The following is a 25,687-nucleotide window of genomic DNA, read 5'->3' as shown; positions in this document are numbered from 1 at the left end:
AATGGTTCTGTAATCAATATGCTATTAAAATGTATAATCGATGAATTTTTAGCTCGTCTTAAAATATTAGAAATTCATACTTTTTTGACGCGGACCCTATGCGACGCATATTTATTTTATGTTTATCATATTAAAAAATTTGTACGCTGGTGTCTGCATGGTACAGAAAGATTCTGTAATCAATGTACTATTAAAATGTATAATCGACGAATTTTTGGCTCGTCTTAAAATATTAGAAATCGATACTTTTTTACCGCTGACCCTATGCGACGCATCCTTAATTTATGTATAGCAAATGAAAAAGTTTGTACGCTGTTGTCTGCTTGGTACCAAAAGATTCTGTAATCAATGTACTATTAAAATGTATAATCGATAAATTTTTGGCTCGTCTTAAAATATTGGAAATCGATACTTTTTACCGCTGACCCTATGCGACGCAACCTTATTTAATGTATATCAAGTTAAAAAATTTGTACGCTGGTGTCTGTTTGGTACCAAATGATTCTGTAATCAATGTACTATTAAAATGTATAATCTATGAATTTTTGGCTCGTCTTAAAATATTAGAAATCGATACTATTTTACCGCTGATCCTATGCGACGCAACATTATTTTATGTATATCAAGTTAAAAAATTTGTACGCTGGTGTCTATTTGGTACCAAATGATTCTGTAATCAATGTACTATTAAAATGTATAATCGATGAATTTTTGGCTCGTCTTAAAATATTAGAAATTAATACTTTTTTGATGCGGACCCTGTGAGACGCATCCTTATTTTATGTTTATCGTATTAAAAAATTTGTACGCTGGTGTCTGCATGGTACCAAAAGATTCTGTAATCAATGTACTATTAAAATGTATAATCGATGAATTTTTGGCTCGTCTTAAAATATTAGAAATCGATACTTTTTTACAGCTGACCCTATGCGACGCATCCTTAATTTATGTATAGCAAATGAAAAAGTTTGTACGCTGTTGTCTGCTTGGTACCAAAAGATTCTGTAATCAATGTACTATTTAAATGTATAATCGATGAATTTTTGGCTCGTCTTAAAATATTAGAAATCGATACTTTTTTACCGCTGACCCTATGCGACGCATCCTTAATTTATGTTTATCGTATTAAAAAATTTCTACGCTGGTGTCTGCATGGTTCCAAAAGATTCTGTAATCAATGTACTATTAAAATGTATAATCGATGAATTTTTGGCTTGACATAAAATATTAGAAATCGATACTTTTTTACCGCTGACCCTATGCGACGCATCCTTAATTTATGTATAGCAAATGAAAAAGTTTGTACGCTGTTGTCTGCTTGGTACCAAAAGATTCTGTAATCAATGTACTATTAAAATGTATAATCGATAAATTTTTGGCTCGTCTTAAAATATTGGAAATCGATACTTTTTACCGCTGACCCTATGCGACGCAACCTTATTTAATGTATATCAAGTTAAAAAATTTGTACGCTGGTGTCTGTTTGGTACCAAATAATTCTGTAATCAATGTACAATTAAAATGTATAATCGATGAATTTTTGGCTCGTCTTAAAATATTAGAAATCGATACTTTTTTACCGCTGACCCTATGCGACGCATCCTTAATTTATGTATAGCAAATGAAAAAGTTTGTACGCTGTTGTCAGCTTGGTACCAAAAGATTCTGTGATCAATGTACTACTAAAATGTATAATCGATGAATTTTTGGCTCGTCTTAAAATATTAGAAATCGATACTTTTTTACCGCTGACCCTATGCGACGCATCCTTAATTTATGTATAGCAAATGAAAAAGTTTGTACGCTGTTGTCTGCTTGGTACCAACAGATTCTGTAATCAATGTACTATTAAAATGTATAATCGATAAATTTTTGGCTCGTCTTAAAATATTGGAAATCGATACTTTTTACCGCTGACCCTATGCGACGCAACCTTATTTAATGTATATCAAGTTAAAAAATTTGTACGCTGGTGTCTGTTTGGTACCAAATGATTCTGTAATCAATGTACAATTAAAATGTATAATCGATGAATTTTTGGCTCGTCTTAAAATATTAGAAATCGATACTTTTTTACCGCTGACCCTATGCGACGCATCCTTAATTTATGTATAGCAAATGAAAAAGTTTGTACGCTGTTGTCAGCTTGGTACCAAAAGATTCTGTGATCAATGTACTACTAAAATGTATAATCGATGAATTTTTGGCTCGTCTTAAAATATTAGAAATTAATACTTTTTTGATACGGACCCCGTGCGATGCATCCTTATTTTATGTTTATCGTATTAAAAAATTTGTACGCTGGTGTCTGCATGGTACCATAAGATTCTGTAATCAATGTACTATTAAAATGTATAATTGATGAATTTTTGGCTCGTCTTAAAATATTAGAAATCGATACTTTTTTACCGCTGACCCTATGCGACTAATCCTTAATTTATGTATAGCAAATGAAAAAGTTTGTACGCTGTTGTCTGCTTGGTACCAAAAGATTTTGTAATCAATATACTATTAAAATGTATAATCGATGAATTTTTGGCTCGTCTTAAAATATTAGAAATTGATACTTTTTTGACGCGGACCCTGTGCGACGCATCCTTATTTTATGTTTATCATATTAAAAAATTTGTACGCTGGTGTCTGCATGGTACAGAAAGATTCTGTAATCAATGTACTATTAAAATGTATAATCGATGAATTTTTGGCTCGTCTTAAAATATTAGAAATCAGTACTTTTTTACCGCTGACCCTATGCGACGCAACATTATTTTATGTATATCAAGTTAAAAAATTTGTACGCTGGTGTCTGTTTGGTACCAAATGATTCTATAATCAATGTACTATTAAAATGTATAATCGATGAATTTTTGGCTCGTCTAAAAATATTAGAAATCGATACTTTTTTACCGCTGACCCTATGCAACGCAACATTATTTTATGTATATCAAGTTAAAAAATTTGTACGCTGGTGTCTGTTTGGTACCAAATGATTCTATAATCAATGTACTATTAAAATGTATAATCGATGAATTTTTGGCTCGTCTTAAAATATTAGAAATCGATACTTTTTTACCGCTGACCCTATGCGACGCATCCTTAAATTATGTATAGCAAATGAAAAAGTTTGTACGCTGTTGTCTGCTTGCTACCAAAAGATTCTGTAATCAATGTACTATTAAAATGTATAATCGATGAATTTTTGGCTCGTCTTAAAATATTAGAAATTAATACTTTTTTGATGCGGACCCTGTGCGACGCATCCTTATTTTATGTTTATCGTATTAAAAAATTTGTACGCTGGTGTCTGCATGGTATCATAAGATTCTGTAATCAATGTACTATTAAAATGTATAATCGATGAATTTTTGGCTCGTCTTAAAATATTAGAAATCGATACTTTTTTACCGCTGACCCTATGCGACGCATCCTTAATTTATGTATAGCAAATGAAAAAGTTTGTACGCTGTTGTCTGCTTGGTACCAAAAGATTTTGTAATCAATGTACTATTAAAATGTATAATCGATGAATTTTTGACTCGTCTTAAAATATTAGAATTTCATACTTTTTTGACGCGGACCCTATGCGACGCATATTTATTTTATGTATAGCAAATGAAAAAGTTTGTACGCTGTTGTCTGCTTGGTACCAAAAGATTCTGTAATCAATGTAGTATTAAAATGTATAATCGATGAATTTTTGGCTCGTCTTAAAATATTGGAAATCGATACTTTTTACCGCTGACCCTATGCGACGCAACCTTATTTAATGTATATCAAGTTAAAAAATTTGTACGCTGGTGTCTGTTTGGTACCAAATGATTCTATAATCAATGTACTATTAAAATGTATAATCGATGAATTTTTGGCTCGTCTTAAAATATTAGAAATCGATACTTTTTTACCGCTGACCCTATGCGACGCATCCTTAATTTATGTATAGCAAATGAAAAAGTTTGTACGCTGTTGTCTGCTTGGTACCAAAAGATTCTGTAATCAATGTACTATTAAAATGTATAATCGATAAATTTTTGGCTCGTCTTAAAATATTGGAAATCGATACTTTTTACCGCTGACCCTATGCGACGCAACATTATTTTATGTATATCAAGTTAAAAAATTTGTACGCTGGTGTCTGTTTGGTATCACATGATTCTATAATCAATGTACTATTAAAATGTATAATCGATGAATTTTTGGCTCGTCTTAAAATATTAGAAATCTATACTTTTTAACCGCTGACCCTATGCGACGCAACATTATTTTATGTATATCTAGTTAAAAAATTTGTACGCTGGTGTCTGTTTGGTACCAAATGATTCTATAATCAATGTACTATTAAAATGTATAATCGATGAATTTTTGGCTCGTCTTAAAATATTAGAAATCGTTACTTTTTTACCGCTGACCCTATGCGGCGCAACATTATTTTATGTATATCAAGTTAAAAAATTTGTACGCTGGTGTCTGTTTGGTACCGAATGGTTCTGTAATCAATATGCTATTAAAATGTATAATCGATGAATTTTTAGCTCGTCTTAAAATATTAGAAATTCATACTTTTTTGACGCGGACCCTATGCGACGCATATTTATTTTATGTTTATCATATTAAAAAATTTGTACGCTGGTGTCTGCATGGTACAGAAAGATTCTGTAATCAATGTACTATTAAAATGTATAATCGATGAATTTTTGGCTCGTCTTAAAATATTAGAAATCGATACTTTTTTACCGCTGACCCTATGCGACGCATCCTTAATTTATGTATAGCAAATGAAAAAGTTTGTACGCTGTTGTCTGCTTGGTACCAAAAGATTTTGTAATCAATATACTATTAAAATGTATAATCGATGAATTTTTGGCTCGTCTTAAAATATTAGAAATTCATACTTTTTTGACGCGGACCCTATGCGACGCATATTTATTTTATGTATAGCAAATGAAAAAGTTTGTACGCTGTTGTCTGCTTGGTACCAAAAGATTCTGTAATCAATGTACTATTAAAATGTATAATCGATGAATTTTTGGCTCGTCTTAAAATATTGGAAATCGATACTTTTTACCGCTGACCCTATGCGACGCAACCTTATTTAATGTATATCATATTAAAAAATTTGTACGCTGGTGTCTGTTTGGTACCAAATGATTCTGTAATCAATGTACTATTAAAATGTAGAATCTATGAATTTTTGGCTCGTCTTAAAATATTAGAAATCGATACTTTTTTACCGCTGACCCTATGCGACGCATCCTTAATTTATGTATAGCAAATGAAAAAGTTTGTACGCTGTTGTCTGCTTGGTACCAAAAGATTCTGTAATCAATGTACTATTAAAATGTATAATCGATAAATTTTTGGCTCGTCTTAAAATATTGGAAATCGATACTTTTTACCGCTGACCCTATGCGACGCAACATTATTTTATGTATATCAAGTTAAAAAATTTGTACGCTGGTGTCTGTTTGGTATCACATGATTCTATAATCAATGTACTATTAAAATGTATAATCGATGAATTTTTGGCTCGTCTTAAAATATTAGAAATCTATACTTTTTAACCGCTGACCCTATGCGACGCAACATTATTTTATGTATATCTAGTTAAAAAATTTGTACGCTGGTGTCTGTTTGGTACCAAATGATTCTATAATCAATGTACTATTAAAATGTATAATCGATGAATTTTTGGCTCGTCTTAAAATATTAGAAATCGTTACTTTTTTACCGCTGACCCTATGCGGCGCAACATTATTTTATGTATATCAAGTTAAAAAATTTGTACGCTGGTGTCTGTTTGGTACCGAATGGTTCTGTAATCAATATGCTATTAAAATGTATAATCGATGAATTTTTAGCTCGTCTTAAAATATTAGAAATTCATACTTTTTTGACGCGGACCCTATGCGACGCATATTTATTTTATGTTTATCATATTAAAAAATTTGTACGCTGGTGTCTGCATGGTACAGAAAGATTCTGTAATCAATGTACTATTAAAATGTATAATCGACGAATTTTTGGCTCGTCTTAAAATATTAGAAATCGATACTTTTTTACCGCTGACCCTATGCGACGCATCCTTAATTTATGTATAGCAAATGAAAAAGTTTGTACGCTGTTGTCTGCTTGGTACCAAAAGATTCTGTAATCAATGTACTATTAAAATGTATAATCGATAAATTTTTGGCTCGTCTTAAAATATTGGAAATCGATACTTTTTACCGCTGACCCTATGCGACGCAACCTTATTTAATGTATATCAAGTTAAAAAATTTGTACGCTGGTGTCTGTTTGGTACCAAATGATTCTGTAATCAATGTACTATTAAAATGTATAATCTATGAATTTTTGGCTCGTCTTAAAATATTAGAAATCGATACTATTTTACCGCTGATCCTATGCGACGCAACATTATTTTATGTATATCAAGTTAAAAAATTTGTACGCTGGTGTCTATTTGGTACCAAATGATTCTGTAATCAATGTACTATTAAAATGTATAATCGATGAATTTTTGGCTCGTCTTAAAATATTAGAAATTAATACTTTTTTGATGCGGACCCTGTGAGACGCATCCTTATTTTATGTTTATCGTATTAAAAAATTTGTACGCTGGTGTCTGCATGGTACCAAAAGATTCTGTAATCAATGTACTATTAAAATGTATAATCGATGAATTTTTGGCTCGTCTTAAAATATTAGAAATCGATACTTTTTTACAGCTGACCCTATGCGACGCATCCTTAATTTATGTATAGCAAATGAAAAAGTTTGTACGCTGTTGTCTGCTTGGTACCAAAAGATTCTGTAATCAATGTACTATTTAAATGTATAATCGATGAATTTTTGGCTCGTCTTAAAATATTAGAAATCGATACTTTTTTACCGCTGACCCTATGCGACGCATCCTTAATTTATGTTTATCGTATTAAAAAATTTCTACGCTGGTGTCTGCATGGTTCCAAAAGATTCTGTAATCAATGTACTATTAAAATGTATAATCGATGAATTTTTGGCTTGACATAAAATATTAGAAATCGATACTTTTTTACCGCTGACCCTATGCGACGCATCCTTAATTTATGTATAGCAAATGAAAAAGTTTGTACGCTGTTGTCTGCTTGGTACCAAAAGATTCTGTAATCAATGTACTATTAAAATGTATAATCGATAAATTTTTGGCTCGTCTTAAAATATTGGAAATCGATACTTTTTACCGCTGACCCTATGCGACGCAACCTTATTTAATGTATATCAAGTTAAAAAATTTGTACGCTGGTGTCTGTTTGGTACCAAATAATTCTGTAATCAATGTACAATTAAAATGTATAATCGATGAATTTTTGGCTCGTCTTAAAATATTAGAAATCGATACTTTTTTACCGCTGACCCTATGCGACGCATCCTTAATTTATGTATAGCAAATGAAAAAGTTTGTACGCTGTTGTCAGCTTGGTACCAAAAGATTCTGTGATCAATGTACTACTAAAATGTATAATCGATGAATTTTTGGCTCGTCTTAAAATATTAGAAATCGATACTTTTTTACCGCTGACCCTATGCGACGCATCCTTAATTTATGTATAGCAAATGAAAAAGTTTGTACGCTGTTGTCTGCTTGGTACCAACAGATTCTGTAATCAATGTACTATTAAAATGTATAATCGATAAATTTTTGGCTCGTCTTAAAATATTGGAAATCGATACTTTTTACCGCTGACCCTATGCGACGCAACCTTATTTAATGTATATCAAGTTAAAAAATTTGTACGCTGGTGTCTGTTTGGTACCAAATGATTCTGTAATCAATGTACAATTAAAATGTATAATCGATGAATTTTTGGCTCGTCTTAAAATATTAGAAATCGATACTTTTTTACCGCTGACCCTATGCGACGCATCCTTAATTTATGTATAGCAAATGAAAAAGTTTGTACGCTGTTGTCAGCTTGGTACCAAAAGATTCTGTGATCAATGTACTACTAAAATGTATAATCGATGAATTTTTGGCTCGTCTTAAAATATTAGAAATTAATACTTTTTTGATACGGACCCCGTGCGATGCATCCTTATTTTATGTTTATCGTATTAAAAAATTTGTACGCTGGTGTCTGCATGGTACCATAAGATTCTGTAATCAATGTACTATTAAAATGTATAATTGATGAATTTTTGGCTCGTCTTAAAATATTAGAAATCGATACTTTTTTACCGCTGACCCTATGCGACTAATCCTTAATTTATGTATAGCAAATGAAAAAGTTTGTACGCTGTTGTCTGCTTGGTACCAAAAGATTTTGTAATCAATATACTATTAAAATGTATAATCGATGAATTTTTGGCTCGTCTTAAAATATTAGAAATTGATACTTTTTTGACGCGGACCCTGTGCGACGCATCCTTATTTTATGTTTATCATATTAAAAAATTTGTACGCTGGTGTCTGCATGGTACAGAAAGATTCTGTAATCAATGTACTATTAAAATGTATAATCGATGAATTTTTGGCTCGTCTTAAAATATTAGAAATCAGTACTTTTTTACCGCTGACCCTATGCGACGCAACATTATTTTATGTATATCAAGTTAAAAAATTTGTACGCTGGTGTCTGTTTGGTACCAAATGATTCTATAATCAATGTACTATTAAAATGTATAATCGATGAATTTTTGGCTCGTCTAAAAATATTAGAAATCGATACTTTTTTACCGCTGACCCTATGCAACGCAACATTATTTTATGTATATCAAGTTAAAAAATTTGTACGCTGGTGTCTGTTTGGTACCAAATGATTCTATAATCAATGTACTATTAAAATGTATAATCGATGAATTTTTGGCTCGTCTTAAAATATTAGAAATCGATACTTTTTTACCGCTGACCCTATGCGACGCATCCTTAAATTATGTATAGCAAATGAAAAAGTTTGTACGCTGTTGTCTGCTTGCTACCAAAAGATTCTGTAATCAATGTACTATTAAAATGTATAATCGATGAATTTTTGGCTCGTCTTAAAATATTAGAAATTAATACTTTTTTGATGCGGACCCTGTGCGACGCATCCTTATTTTATGTTTATCGTATTAAAAAATTTGTACGCTGGTGTCTGCATGGTATCATAAGATTCTGTAATCAATGTACTATTAAAATGTATAATCGATGAATTTTTGGCTCGTCTTAAAATATTAGAAATCGATACTTTTTTACCGCTGACCCTATGCGACGCATCCTTAATTTATGTATAGCAAATGAAAAAGTTTGTACGCTGTTGTCTGCTTGGTACCAAAAGATTTTGTAATCAATGTACTATTAAAATGTATAATCGATGAATTTTTGACTCGTCTTAAAATATTAGAATTTCATACTTTTTTGACGCGGACCCTATGCGACGCATATTTATTTTATGTATAGCAAATGAAAAAGTTTGTACGCTGTTGTCTGCTTGGTACCAAAAGATTCTGTAATCAATGTAGTATTAAAATGTATAATCGATGAATTTTTGGCTCGTCTTAAAATATTGGAAATCGATACTTTTTACCGCTGACCCTATGCGACGCAACCTTATTTAATGTATATCAAGTTAAAAAATTTGTACGCTGGTGTCTGTTTGGTACCAAATGATTCTATAATCAATGTACTATTAAAATGTATAATCGATGAATTTTTGGCTCGTCTTAAAATATTAGAAATCGATACTTTTTTACCGCTGACCCTATGCGACGCATCCTTAATTTATGTATAGCAAATGAAAAAGTTTGTACGCTGTTGTCTGCTTGGTACCAAAAGATTCTGTAATCAATGTACTATTAAAATGTATAATCGATAAATTTTTGGCTCGTCTTAAAATATTGGAAATCGATACTTTTTACCGCTGACCCTATGCGACGCAACATTATTTTATGTATATCAAGTTAAAAAATTTGTACGCTGGTGTCTGTTTGGTATCACATGATTCTATAATCAATGTACTATTAAAATGTATAATCGATGAATTTTTGGCTCGTCTTAAAATATTAGAAATCTATACTTTTTAACCGCTGACCCTATGCGACGCAACATTATTTTATGTATATCTAGTTAAAAAATTTGTACGCTGGTGTCTGTTTGGTACCAAATGATTCTATAATCAATGTACTATTAAAATGTATAATCGATGAATTTTTGGCTCGTCTTAAAATATTAGAAATCGTTACTTTTTTACCGCTGACCCTATGCGGCGCAACATTATTTTATGTATATCAAGTTAAAAAATTTGTACGCTGGTGTCTGTTTGGTACCGAATGGTTCTGTAATCAATATGCTATTAAAATGTATAATCGATGAATTTTTAGCTCGTCTTAAAATATTAGAAATTCATACTTTTTTGACGCGGACCCTATGCGACGCATATTTATTTTATGTTTATCATATTAAAAAATTTGTACGCTGGTGTCTGCATGGTACAGAAAGATTCTGTAATCAATGTACTATTAAAATGTATAATCGATGAATTTTTGGCTCGTCTTAAAATATTAGAAATCGATACTTTTTTACCGCTGACCCTATGCGACGCATCCTTAATTTATGTATAGCAAATGAAAAAGTTTGTACGCTGTTGTCTGCTTGGTACCAAAAGATTTTGTAATCAATATACTATTAAAATGTATAATCGATGAATTTTTGGCTCGTCTTAAAATATTAGAAATTCATACTTTTTTGACGCGGACCCTATGCGACGCATATTTATTTTATGTATAGCAAATGAAAAAGTTTGTACGCTGTTGTCTGCTTGGTACCAAAAGATTCTGTAATCAATGTACTATTAAAATGTATAATCGATGAATTTTTGGCTCGTCTTAAAATATTGGAAATCGATACTTTTTACCGCTGACCCTATGCGACGCAACCTTATTTAATGTATATCATATTAAAAAATTTGTACGCTGGTGTCTGTTTGGTACCAAATGATTCTGTAATCAATGTACTATTAAAATGTAGAATCTATGAATTTTTGGCTCGTCTTAAAATATTAGAAATCGATACTTTTTTACCGCTGACCCTATGCGACGCATCCTTAATTTATGTATAGCAAATGAAAAAGTTTGTACGCTGTTGTCTGCTTGGTACCAAAAGATTCTGTAATCAATGTACTATTAAAATGTATAATCGATAAATTTTTGGCTCGTCTTAAAATATTGGAAATCGATACTTTTTACCGCTGACCCTATGCGACGCAACATTATTTTATGTATATCAAGTTAAAAAATTTGTACGCTGGTGTCTGTTTGGTATCACATGATTCTATAATCAATGTACTATTAAAATGTATAATCGATGAATTTTTGGCTCGTCTTAAAATATTAGAAATCTATACTTTTTAACCGCTGACCCTATGCGACGCAACATTATTTTATGTATATCTAGTTAAAAAATTTGTACGCTGGTGTCTGTTTGGTACCAAATGATTCTATAATCAATGTACTATTAAAATGTATAATCGATGAATTTTTGGCTCGTCTTAAAATATTAGAAATCGTTACTTTTTTACCGCTGACCCTATGCGGCGCAACATTATTTTATGTATATCAAGTTAAAAAATTTGTACGCTGGTGTCTGTTTGGTACCGAATGGTTCTGTAATCAATATGCTATTAAAATGTATAATCGATGAATTTTTAGCTCGTCTTAAAATATTAGAAATTCATACTTTTTTGACGCGGACCCTATGCGACGCATATTTATTTTATGTTTATCATATTAAAAAATTTGTACGCTGGTGTCTGCATGGTACAGAAAGATTCTGTAATCAATGTACTATTAAAATGTATAATCGACGAATTTTTGGCTCGTCTTAAAATATTAGAAATCGATACTTTTTTACCGCTGACCCTATGCGACGCATCCTTAATTTATGTATAGCAAATGAAAAAGTTTGTACGCTGTTGTCTGCTTGGTACCAAAAGATTCTGTAATCAATGTACTATTAAAATGTATAATCGATAAATTTTTGGCTCGTCTTAAAATATTGGAAATCGATACTTTTTACCGCTGACCCTATGCGACGCAACCTTATTTAATGTATATCAAGTTAAAAAATTTGTACGCTGGTGTCTGTTTGGTACCAAATGATTCTGTAATCAATGTACTATTAAAATGTATAATCTATGAATTTTTGGCTCGTCTTAAAATATTAGAAATCGATACTATTTTACCGCTGATCCTATGCGACGCAACATTATTTTATGTATATCAAGTTAAAAAATTTGTACGCTGGTGTCTATTTGGTACCAAATGATTCTGTAATCAATGTACTATTAAAATGTATAATCGATGAATTTTTGGCTCGTCTTAAAATATTAGAAATTAATACTTTTTTGATGCGGACCCTGTGAGACGCATCCTTATTTTATGTTTATCGTATTAAAAAATTTGTACGCTGGTGTCTGCATGGTACCAAAAGATTCTGTAATCAATGTACTATTAAAATGTATAATCGATGAATTTTTGGCTCGTCTTAAAATATTAGAAATCGATACTTTTTTACAGCTGACCCTATGCGACGCATCCTTAATTTATGTATAGCAAATGAAAAAGTTTGTACGCTGTTGTCTGCTTGGTACCAAAAGATTCTGTAATCAATGTACTATTTAAATGTATAATCGATGAATTTTTGGCTCGTCTTAAAATATTAGAAATCGATACTTTTTTACCGCTGACCCTATGCGACGCATCCTTAATTTATGTTTATCGTATTAAAAAATTTCTACGCTGGTGTCTGCATGGTTCCAAAAGATTCTGTAATCAATGTACTATTAAAATGTATAATCGATGAATTTTTGGCTTGACATAAAATATTAGAAATCGATACTTTTTTACCGCTGACCCTATGCGACGCATCCTTAATTTATGTATAGCAAATGAAAAAGTTTGTACGCTGTTGTCTGCTTGGTACCAAAAGATTCTGTAATCAATGTACTATTAAAATGTATAATCGATAAATTTTTGGCTCGTCTTAAAATATTGGAAATCGATACTTTTTACCGCTGACCCTATGCGACGCAACCTTATTTAATGTATATCAAGTTAAAAAATTTGTACGCTGGTGTCTGTTTGGTACCAAATAATTCTGTAATCAATGTACAATTAAAATGTATAATCGATGAATTTTTGGCTCGTCTTAAAATATTAGAAATCGATACTTTTTTACCGCTGACCCTATGCGACGCATCCTTAATTTATGTATAGCAAATGAAAAAGTTTGTACGCTGTTGTCAGCTTGGTACCAAAAGATTCTGTGATCAATGTACTACTAAAATGTATAATCGATGAATTTTTGGCTCGTCTTAAAATATTAGAAATCGATACTTTTTTACCGCTGACCCTATGCGACGCATCCTTAATTTATGTATAGCAAATGAAAAAGTTTGTACGCTGTTGTCTGCTTGGTACCAAAAGATTTTGTAATCAATATACTATTAAAATGTATAATCGATGAATTTTTGGCTCGTCTTAAAATATTAGAAATTCATACTTTTTTGACGCGGACCCTATGCGACGCATATTTATTTTATGTATAGCAAATGAAAAAGTTTGTACGCTGTTGTCTGCTTGGTACCAAAAGATTCTGTAATCAATGTACTATTAAAATGTATAATCGATGAATTTTTGGCTCGTCTTAAAATATTGGAAATCGATACTTTTTACCGCTGACCCTATGCGACGCAACCTTATTTAATGTATATCATATTAAAAAATTTGTACGCTGGTGTCTGTTTGGTACCAAATGATTCTGTAATCAATGTACTATTAAAATGTAGAATCTATGAATTTTTGGCTCGTCTTAAAATATTAGAAATCGATACTTTTTTACCGCTGACCCTATGCGACGCATCCTTAATTTATGTATAGCAAATGAAAAAGTTTGTACGCTGTTGTCTGCTTGGTACCAAAAGATTCTGTAATCAATGTACTATTAAAATGTATAATCGATAAATTTTTGGCTCGTCTTAAAATATTGGAAATCGATACTTTTTACCGCTGACCCTATGCGACGCAACATTATTTTATGTATATCAAGTTAAAAAATTTGTACGCTGGTGTCTGTTTGGTATCACATGATTCTATAATCAATGTACTATTAAAATGTATAATCGATGAATTTTTGGCTCGTCTTAAAATATTAGAAATCTATACTTTTTAACCGCTGACCCTATGCGACGCAACATTATTTTATGTATATCTAGTTAAAAAATTTGTACGCTGGTGTCTGTTTGGTACCAAATGATTCTATAATCAATGTACTATTAAAATGTATAATCGATGAATTTTTGGCTCGTCTTAAAATATTAGAAATCGTTACTTTTTTACCGCTGACCCTATGCGGCGCAACATTATTTTATGTATATCAAGTTAAAAAATTTGTACGCTGGTGTCTGTTTGGTACCGAATGGTTCTGTAATCAATATGCTATTAAAATGTATAATCGATGAATTTTTAGCTCGTCTTAAAATATTAGAAATTCATACTTTTTTGACGCGGACCCTATGCGACGCATATTTATTTTATGTTTATCATATTAAAAAATTTGTACGCTGGTGTCTGCATGGTACAGAAAGATTCTGTAATCAATGTACTATTAAAATGTATAATCGATGAATTTTTGGCTCGTCTTAAAATATTAGAAATCGATACTTTTTTACCGCTGACCCTATGCGACGCATCCTTAATTTATGTATAGCAAATGAAAAAGTTTGTACGCTGTTGTCTGCTTGGTACCAAAAGATTTTGTAATCAATATACTATTAAAATGTATAATCGATGAATTTTTGGCTCGTCTTAAAATATTAGAAATTCATACTTTTTTGACGCGGACCCTATGCGACGCATATTTATTTTATGTATAGCAAATGAAAAAGTTTGTACGCTGTTGTCTGCTTGGTACCAAAAGATTCTGTAATCAATGTACTATTAAAATGTATAATCGATGAATTTTTGGCTCGTCTTAAAATATTGGAAATCGATACTCTTTACCGCTGACCCTATGCGACGCAACCTTATTTAATGTATATCATATTAAAAAATTTGTACGCTGGTGTCTGTTTGGTACCAAATGATTCTGTAATCAATGTACTATTAAAATGTAGAATCTATGAATTTTTGGCTCGTCTTAAAATATTAGAAATCGATACTTTTTTACCGCTGACCCTATGCGACGCATCCTTAATTTATGTATAGCAAATGAAAAAGTTTGTACGCTGTTGTCTGCTTGGTACCAAAAGATTCTGTAATCAATGTACTATTAAAATGTATAATCGATAAATTTTTGGCTCGTCTTAAAATATTGGAAATCGATACTTTTTACCGCTGACCCTATGCGACGCAACCTTATTTAATGTATATCAAGTTAAAAAATTTGTACGCTGGTGTCTGTTTGGTACCAAATGATTCTGTAATCAATGTACTATTAAAATGTATAATCTATGAATTTTTGGCTCGTCTTAAAATATTAGAAATCGATACTATTTTACCGCTGATCCTATGCGACGCAACATTATTTTATGTATATCAAGTTAAAAAATTTGTACGCTGGTGTCTATTTGGTACCAAATGATTCTGTAATCAATGTACTATTAAAATGTATAATCGATGAATTTTTGGCTCGTCTTAAAATATTAGAAATTAATACTTTTTTGACGCGGACCCTGTCGACGCATCCTTATTTTATGTTTATCATATTTAAAAAATTTGTACGCTGGTGTCTGCATGGTACCAAAAGATGAAAAGATAAATATTATAATTGTTGTATAATATGTAATTAACGTACAAGCTGTGGGTCGAGAATGCGCTACGAATAATTCGAAACATCATTCTATCTTTGTTCCATATTAGTAGCACATTCTCGACCGCAGCTTATATTGTATAGTTGAAGGAAACAAATGGCGCGCGCGAAGCGCGCGCTTTGTAGTGTTCTAGTATATATAAAAAACAAATTAATCTTATTGTGTTTTATGTGTTACTGTATTGATTTATTTTAATTTTCATAGGTCATATATATAGAGATCAAAAATTTTTAAATATATTTTTAAATATAATATATTTATTGGCTTACATATTACATATTACAAAAATAAAATATAAATAATATAGATCTGGTCAGATAATAATTTATTCCTGTATGCTTATTGTGATATAATTATTAACACTTCTTATAGATAAATGCGTGTATTAAACAGTTTCTCTTCCTGATATAATAATTTAATAATAAATAACACATTGTTATAAAAATCTAGTTTACAGGATGTGAACAGTATAATATGTGCTATGACAAAGTTAGAAGGCAAAGTGAGAAATTGCATATCTCAAGATGAAAAAGATTTGCTACATAAATTTTAAGTCTATTTTTCGAATTTATGTACTTTACAATAGATAAGCGTATTCAATAATATATCAAGCATTCCCTCCTTCCTTAGGTTAAATTCTGCGCGACTATAAAAAAAATATATTTTTATACATTGATATAAATACATAAAATGCACTCATATATTGATGTATATAAAATATATTTTAAATCAAATTTATATTACACAGTTTAGCTTAAATAAGAATGAATACCAATACTAAGAATACCAATGCTAAGCTTAACGTCGCGAGAATTATCATTGCAAATTACCTACTTAAATATAAAAAATACACCTAACTTAGTAAACTTATTAAAGGAAACATCAAATAAATATCACTGATGAAATTTTGAAAAATAAACTACATCTACAAAACAAACTCGCAATATCTCTACATCAGAGACATATTGTGTCATATAATAATAATTGAATATAACACAAAAATAACCGGGGGAGTATAATTCGAGAGCTAGAAAAGCCAAGAAATGTTTCCAGGATCGCGTCCTATATATTTATAAAAAAAACCATTCGTATAGATCCTCGCTTTAGATGTTGCGACGAAAAAAAGAGTCGTCAAAGGTATCGCTGAGGTTCCTGAGACTCCTCGAAGCCTCTTGCCAAGCCTTATGCATACGAAAGATCACGCAGGCGATGCGGTCAGGAATTACAGCTGCGCGGATCCTCGCCAGGCAGAGTCGAAGCCGCACGCCGTGTCCGAGTCCGAGTCGTTTTGCTGATGAACGTTGCTGGATGCGCTGATGGAGCCGACGGACGTCGTGGACGTCGGTCGACGCTGGACAGCCCGGTTCGGTCGGCTGATCTTGCCCTGCAATAACGGGGTGGTCGGCTGACTGGTGGCCTGTTGCTGCTCCTGCGACGAACCGAAGTCTTGCGGTCGCCTGCTCTTGCGTTTCTTTATGGGCCCGTACTTTGGCGGCGGCATCAGCTTCTGGTCGAGCTTGAAAAATGAATAAAATAGTATACTACACGACAATAATATGCTATCAATCTATAAAGTACCCCTAATCTTATGTAAAATGGATTTCGGTTAAATCAGTTGATTTTTTCATATGTTGCAACTTATGACCAGCTGAACAAAAGATGTAATAGCCTCAAAGCTATATAATGGATAATTATTGAATTACAGCCAGTCAAACAACTCGCAGAATTTGAGTTTTTCGTATTTAACTGGCTGTAAATCAATAACTGTCTATTATTTAGCTTTGAGCCTATTACATTTTTTGTTCAGTAGGTCATAAGCTACAACATATGAAAAAACTAGCAGATTTTACTAAGATTCAATTTTATATAGGATTAGTGTGGAATTTTTGAATTTATATGAAATCCTGATGAAATTAAATCCCGATAAAATCAGTTGGTTTTCTCATATGTTGTACCTTTATGATCTACTAAACAAAAAATGTAATAGGCTCAAAGCTAAATAATAGACAGTTACTAATTTACAGTCAGTCAAACATGAAAAACTCGGGTTTTGCGAGCTGTTTGACTAGCTATAACTCAATAATTATCCATTATTTAGCTTTGAGGCTATTACATCTTTTGTTCAGCAGGTCATAAGCTACAATAACATATGAAAAAACTAGTTGATTTAACCGAAATCCATTTCACATAAGATTAGTGCGGGATAGGGGAGTTTCGTGTTGCATTTGAAAAACCAAGAGAGAGAGCGTAAATATTTCCTTATTAATCAATCAATATAATTATGAGAGTGTACTCCTAATGAATTTTTTGTACATATTGCGTGTGTATACATATACTATATCTTGTGGAAAATTTCTATACCAATCAGCAGAGGAACTTCTCTACTGGAGAAATTATATATTATTATCTCGTGAGACGCGTTAAAGAACCCAGGAAAATGATATACCTGAACGTTATCCGCGGATCCCCACGACTTGTGAATCTTCTCGTTGTTGCTGCTAGCCGTACTGCTGGTTGCCACACCCAGGAACTGACTGAAGGCCTCCGTCGTACGTTTCACGCGAACGTTCAACGAGCCAATTCGTAGGAAACCAAGATCTTTCTCTGTATATATTCAATAAATCGTTCTATTACGGCGCTTAAGGGGTTCTCTCTCGTTAACTCTTCACCTTAGTAAATGTATAATTTTGCGGAAGAAGCCGATTGTGACAGGGAGAAAGAGAGATATCTCTTATCATTTTTACTTTGCTCTATGTTAATTCTACTATAAAATGACGAGAATACAAAGCTAATAATTGTGCAATTATGCGTAAGCAGAATTATTCAAGTTATAAATTTGACGAAAAGGAGATTAATACTATGCTACACTACGATGTGTTAATGTGTAATCTTAGCTTATCTCATACGCCAAGTTAGTCTCTACTAAAATGCTCGGATCACCAAAGGAATTATTTCTTACCTGCATGCTTTTTCCTTGCTTTTATCTCTGAAATAAAATAGAAAATCATTTGAAACTGCGGTCTCGTACGTAGCAAGAAATTGGGAGATTGACGTAAGAATAAAGTAAAGAGAGAAGAAAAAAACTACTTTTTTAGTATACGACTTTGTGTTAGAAGACACATTAATTATGCTTAATTATATTTATAAATAAATTTTAAAGGAAAGCGAGATTATAATGTAATTTATATTAATAAAACAAATCTACAATTAACAATTAATCGTGTCGTAACAGAGGAGTTATTTTGTATAATTAATGAGATATGATTCGCGCTATTATATAATATGTTAGGAATAGGAAGATAAGAGAGAGGAAAACTCTCTCCTATAGATAAAGGAAATTAATATATACGGTTAAATAAGTTAGTATTAAAAAATGGAACTTATTTTCCCTTTCGAGAATTATTATAACATCCTGTCATTGTTACTAAGTGTAATAATTATAATCCAGTGTGTGCGAATGAAACCGACAAGTGATGCTGAGAATCAAACTAGAGTGAGACACACGTGTGTTTCTCATGCTTGAGTGTATACATGCTTTATTTACGTACAATAACGCATCGCACAAGAACAATAACAAATAATAGCAACGGTGTGTGATGTGAAACAAAGTATCTTATATAACAAATAAATCACGAGAGGTTCCGAAATGGTCTTATTATCACTCTTAATTGAAAATACATCATTATTATGTCTTCTTTCTCTTTTTCGTCACTCGCTACATGAAAAAGTTTGAAGATTAATTTCGCTTCACATACACATATTGCCAGTTATACACAACAATTATTTCTCTACGACGCCAGAAATTTGATGTATAACTGCCACTCTTTGACGATTCGCGTTTTATAGTCATAACAAAACGTGTGATTAAAAAAACATCGATGATGAAGAAGAAACAAAATACAAAAATTTTATACGTACAAAAAGAATAAGATTTGCCTCCGATTAATATCAAGTTACATATTAATTAAAGAGATTTTATATTATAAAAAAACCAGGATTGGCAAAAAACTTGTTTTTTCATTTTAATCAAAAATCATTGATTTTTTGTATAAAACAATGCTTTTTGTTTTATATGTGTTTTTAAGTAAAACAAGAAAAAAATATGTTTTAAACAAAAAAATATGGTCTAAACAAGCAAAAAACAGCACTTGACTCTTTGATCTGTGGAAATATATTTTAATTTTTGATAATTATATTTTACTTGCGATATTTTAAACAGTTTCAAACTATTGTTTAAAACTGTTTAAAATACAAAAACTCTTTAAAACAATGTCCACTGTTTTAAACAAGTTTTAATCAAACAGTTTTATAAACACATTGTTTGAAACATGCCAACCCTAAAAAAAACTGATTGGTAATATAGTTGCCAAATGCATTCAATTGTAGATTTCAATTAAATATTTGATAAGCATCTCATTTAATTTGATAATATTAAATATTTAACATATTTAATATATAAATATTTGTTTTAATAATATTAAATAATTAATACATTAAATATTTATTTTAATTCAATTATAAACGAATTTGGTTTATAATAAAATATGGATAAAATATGGAAAAAATAAATGTTCAAATATTGTATGATTATAAAAATAATATTTTATGAGTGATTAAAAAAAAAAATACGGTTCAAATCCAGAACGAATTATCTCTAAATATTTTATAATAGTTATCAAATATCTGCTAATACTTATCAAACATTTATTTCTTTGCTAACAAAATTTGGTAACAGTCATTAAAGTTTAATTGGACAAACCAAATTTATAGTCGAGTCAATTAAAAATTTAAATTCTCTGAATTAAGTTTTACTTCGTTCACTCGATTAAATCTTTCAATAATTATTGTTGTAACGTTTATTTATTCAATCATTTAGTAGTTATTACCGAACCTAATTTTAGTGATACCTAAAAAGAGTAGAAAGAAAAAAAAATATATTTCATGCAGGACGATACAATTAATTATATTATTATTAGAATAAGTACATCAAAGCTAAACATTTTAACACATTTTTCTCGACACATTTCAGACATATTTAGCGTGACAAAATAATGGAAGACAAAGACTCCTTACAAAATGCCAGAAGCGAAACGCAGATTCGTTTATTCGAACCGACATTTTTCTTTTTTCTTTTTTTTTTTTTTATTTTGGCGAACGACCTCCTCGAACGTATCTCACAGTTCGCGCAGGGAGACGCCCGTGGAAACTTCAAGATACTCACGTCAGAGAGGTGCGTGTGCGTGTGCGTGTGTGTGTGTGTGTGCAGAAAAGTGACAGTCATACGTTACTCTAAGAGGTGCGCCTACGTACTTTAATCTGGCGACACAAGCGCTTTACTACTTTAGCGGAGATGCGCTTCTGAACTTGCCTGAGCGTAGCGGCAGCAGTAATCCCTACAACAGAAGAATACTTCCAGAAACCCCGAAGTACTCACCCTAGGAGAGCCCGTTAACACCATTTCCATTTTCCGGCGATACATACATATATATATATATATATATATATATATATATATATATATATATATAATATAACGCGTTCACATATTTTCCAGACCGGTCTACGTACCTTAAATCTAAAGCGACAGAAAGGTATCCTAGAAATCCCGAGGGAGCAGTATTGTCGGTCGTAGTATTGTCGCATGCTGCTGAGAGTTAATTATATAATATACTGACAAGGAGACTTACGGAAGTGTAACTCACCGATTTTAATGAAACTTTGCATACTTGTAGAACATCGAAAAATAATCGACACGTATTTTTTTTATTTTGGCAATGGTGCGGGTTTAAGGATAGAAACCACCCTTTGAACGTTAGGGGTGGTCTCCAAGCATAGACAGAAAACAATCATTTAATTTAGAAGAAAAAATAAGTTTTTAATAAATAAAAGTTTTTTGATTTCTATTTTAAAAAGCACCCTTTTGTCATGAGATGTAATCGCCATATTGGATCCGCCATTTTGAATTTTGTAATTTTGACGTCAGATTCGGAATCAGCTGTACTAAAACCTCCCTAGAAGTATTTTTTCTTCTAAATTAAATGATTGTTTTCTGTCTATGCTTGGAGACCACCCCTAACGTTCAAAGGGTGGTTTCTATCCTTAAACCCGCACCATTGCCGAAATAAAAAAATACGTGTCGATTATTTTTCGATGTTCTACAAGTATGCAAAGTTTCATTAAAATCGGTGAGTTACACTTCCGTAAGTCTCCTTGTGAGAGAGAGAAAGAGAGAGAAAAACGAAGGTGTGCTAAGATAGACGTGCAAAGCTTTTTTTTTTAAATATATACAGCAGAAGTTATAACGAAAAATGAGAAAAATAGTCTATCTATCTATTATTCAATCTGTCTAGATCGGTGTATTAGCTCACAAGTATAAATGCTAATGCGATATCATGCAATTCTCGTATATAAGATGTTTCAGGAGAATCGATCAATATTCTAGGACATGATTGTACACATCATTTTAGACAAAATAGTTCATATAAATATGTGTCCTATTCTGTAAAAATACAGCGTGTTCAATTTTAAGAATGAATATATTTATTAACTTAGTAGAACAATATATTTCTACAAAATAATTACATAAAATTTTATCAGGGTGTCTACTCAAATTTTGTAAAAAATTCCCCTGAGAATTCCCTGATTTTTCAGATATTTTCGTTTAAAATTCCAGGTAAAATAAGAAAATTTGTAGATGCAGCCTTTTAAAATAAGTTTCTTTGCTGCATGCGCTTTTTAATGTTTTCTATTCATATAATACGATTCCAAAGTTATCAAGAGTGCAGTTTTTCTAGCATTTAATATTGATTTATTAATTGTAAAATTAATTTGGACAATAAGTGCGATTTATCATGATATCTAAACACTAAAAATATGTGCAAAAATATAAGATAAATATATAAAATAAAAATAATTTAGTACAAATGTTCTTAAGGAATACTAATTTATTTAAATATTACCTATTAAAAAAAAATTGAACAATTTTCTATGAAACTTACATAAGATCTTGATATCTTGAAAAATGGATCTTCAATTAAAAAACACATAAAAAAAAACTTAAATATTGCAAAGATATGCTAGACATAGAGTTAAATTATCAAAAGGGCAATTTTTTTAAAAATTTCTTGAGAATCTCAATCAAATTCAATGAAAATTCTCTAATTTTTCAAGGTAAAACAAAATTCCCTAAGAATATCAGGTTTCCAAAGTTTTTCCCGGGAATATATGCCCTATTTAAGCATACAATAAATTTAATAATTGATAATTAATAAATAATAATTTAAATTAATTAATAATTTTGGCATGAATGAATATGAAACATTTTAATTACACCAGAAATCAAAAGTTTCAAACTAACACACGACTTATCAAACATGATCTAATGTTTACATTCCCATTACGGTAACAGGGATTGTTTCATTAGAATTTGATTCTACTAACAATATAAGTTAATAAATGTATTCGTTCTTAAGATTGAACACGCTGTATCTTTATAACCAGAGTATAGGACACATGTTTAGATGAACTTTTTCGTTTAAAATGACGTGTACAATCATGTCCTAGAATGCTGACCATTCCTCCTGAATACACCCTGCGTAAGATTAAAAGCGGAATAGCCATCAGCTGATCGTGCCGGAGCGTGACAGGAGGCGAATGCCGCGAAACACGAGCGTGGAGAGAGAAATGTTGAACAATGATCGACACGGGATATACGGGGCGGAAAGCAACGGAACTCTGACGGGACACACTTACAAGGCGGCGTAAATTACAGTATATTACTTCGAGAGCGTAATTGGTTCTCCGCGAGCGGAGTTCGAGGCGCATGAGGAAAGAGCGAATCGGAGAATTCTTTAAAAACTTTTTTTTTTCTCTTCCAGGCGACGATTATGTCTTTTGTTTTCAAACTACTTGTTATGCAAACTACTCTTTCTTCGTGCAGCCTGTATTCTACATGTATACGTATGTATATATACACAGGACAGTATCTCTCAATCGTTAATAAGTGAAAAAAAAAAGAAGAATTCGATGTTCCCAGGAATTAAAAATTTGCTCCTGCAATTTCGTCGCAAATTGGAAAATGTGGGAAAGGAACTAACGCGCGAATAATTTACAAAACTTTCTAGTGAAATCTTCTTTTTCCGTCAATACACTCTCTTAAATGAAATCAGTGTATTGTCACTGATAAGCAGTGGTTTGATAATAAAATCTCACTGAGAAGAATTAATCATATTTTAATTTTAAATATTTTATTTTATTAATTCCAATTATATTTTTATTTTATTTTTATTTTAATTATTCAATGATATTTTGAAAAATACGTCTTATATTATACATATATAATATATAAGAGAAATTTTCACATACATAGCAATTTATTTTATTAAAAAAACTATTTGAGTCTTGTTCGTTCTTTTTTGTGAATTAATCATATCTTAAAAATAAAGAAATAAAGATACAGAAGCAAAGTATGAGAGTCTTCACTGAAGATCAGTCAAACACTTGTTGCTGAAATCTTCTCTTAAATAAACGAGATAAGGGATCGATGGATAGATGAGCGTTTTTATAAAGCGAAGTAGATCAATATGATACAAAATTTGCGATTAATGTTCCAAACAGATTAATCTTCCAAACAGATTTTATAGTATTCGTAGAGAAAATGCCGCTAATTCGCATCACGAATTTGCAGACGTTAATCTATCGTAGATAAGATTACGAGGACCATCTCAAAATATCCGCGCACGAAAGAACTCAACCCTATATGAATTATTTACAAAAGTTGCATCACGTTCCCCTAAGTGGCGCGTTTTCTTTCTTATTGTTAGAGAGAAAGAGAGAAACAGAAAGATAGAATGTACTCACTGTGGAACGTGTCCTGGCTGACTGCTGCCTCCTGCGAGACCAGATATTGTCTGGCCTTTCTACCACTATAGTCACGTATGTCCTGATTCGCGCCTGAAAATATATTTTCAAAAAAAACATAGTGAAAAATGTACGAGACATTGTCACGATGCAATTTTCTGTGTTCTGTATCTCGTTCTCTTAAATAAAATCAGTATCATTTATAAGCAATGGTTACATATTATTTGACAGAATATTTTTTGACAGAAATCAGCTGAGAACTGTCAAAAATATTAATCGAGTTTAAGTTATAACATATTATTTAAAACATATTATTATTTTAATTCTTATAACATATATTATTTTAAAATTTAATTAGCAAATTAACGCTTTAATCAGCTGATGTATGTCAAAAGTATTAATAAAGCGTTAATTTGCTAATTAAATTTTAAAATAATAATATGTTAAAAATATTAAAATAGTAATATGTTGTAAACAAAATATTCAAATCGTCGTGTGTTAATTTGAAGAAGATAAGTGAAATCTTGTCGCTGCTTTAATTAGGGACATTTTCACTAATTCGATTTAAAAAAACGAGAAAAGGAGAAACTCAAGCGTATATGTATATGTATACTCACCGTACACTTGAACCAAAAGATTAAATATATTCTCGTGTCCGAATTGCATGGCGATATGCAGCGGTGTATAGCCCTAAAAAAAAGACACAAATTCATCGTTTTTTTAAATATACTAGAACTGGAATCCAAGTGCGCGTTACGCGCGCGCCATTCTTCGGGTTTGTATTAAAAAAATGAATTAAAAAAAAAAATAATATAAAGTATATTTAAACTCGATTAATATTTTTTTACAGAAATCAGTTGATTAAAGCGTTAATTTATTAATTAAATTTTTAAATAAAAATGTTATAAAAATTAAAATAGTAATATGTTGTAAATAATATGTTATAATACCTTATTTTCGATTAATATCTTTTGACAGAAATCAGCTGATAACTGTCAAAAATATTAATC

The 25,687-nt window shown here is 31.1% G+C and overlaps 1 protein-coding gene across 3 annotated transcripts; it reads right to left on the bottom strand.

Annotated features, from left to right (window-relative positions):
* Window positions 1-16,088: 16,088 nt before the first annotated feature.
* On the bottom strand, window positions 16,089-25,366 carry LOC145948959 (uncharacterized). 3 transcript variants are annotated; one of them, XM_083058590.1, is made up of 7 exons: window positions 25,295-25,310; window positions 24,678-24,770; window positions 21,387-21,462; window positions 21,187-21,211; window positions 18,778-18,804; window positions 18,265-18,422; window positions 16,089-17,334 (listed from the first exon to the last, which is right to left on the bottom strand). In XM_083058590.1, exons 3-7 carry the CDS (start codon window positions 21,459-21,461, stop codon window positions 17,041-17,043), a joined length of 579 nt encoding a protein of 192 aa, XP_082914716.1. In that variant the 5' UTR covers window position 21,462; window positions 24,678-24,770; window positions 25,295-25,310; the 3' UTR covers window positions 16,089-17,040. The 3 variants fall into 3 exon arrangements, with proteins under 3 accessions (XP_082914716.1, XP_082914717.1, XP_082914715.1); XM_083058591.1 differs by lacking the exon at window positions 25,295-25,310 and having other exon boundaries at window positions 21,387-21,465; XM_083058589.1 differs by lacking the exons at window positions 21,187-21,211; window positions 21,387-21,462 and having other exon boundaries at window positions 16,093-17,334; window positions 25,295-25,366.
* Between the last annotated feature and the right edge of the window lie 321 nt (window positions 25,367-25,687).

This window comes from Prenolepis imparis, unplaced genomic scaffold, assembly GCF_030444845.1.
Source record: "Prenolepis imparis isolate NDT839.2.m4 unplaced genomic scaffold, iyPreImpa1.0 SCAF_2, whole genome shotgun sequence".
Classification (NCBI taxonomy): Eukaryota; Metazoa; Arthropoda; class Insecta; order Hymenoptera; family Formicidae; genus Prenolepis; species Prenolepis imparis.
The sequence above is the reverse complement of the archived record's forward strand: the minus strand, read 5'-3'. Positions and strand labels throughout refer to the sequence as shown.

Excerpts from the sequence above, each read along its gene's own strand:
- LOC145948959 (XM_083058589.1), bottom strand. The coding sequence starts at position 25,343 with ATGCAATTCGGACACGAGAATATATTTAATCTTTTGGTTCAAGTGTAC. Across the intron at positions 24,771-25,294 it reads TCTTTTGGTTCAAGTGTACG|GCGCGAATCAGGACATACGT; the intron begins GTGAGTATACAT and ends ATATATTTTCAG. Across the intron at positions 18,423-18,777 it reads AGCAAGGAAAAAGCATGCAG|AGAAAGATCTTGGTTTCCTA; the intron begins GTAAGAAATAAT and ends GAATATATACAG.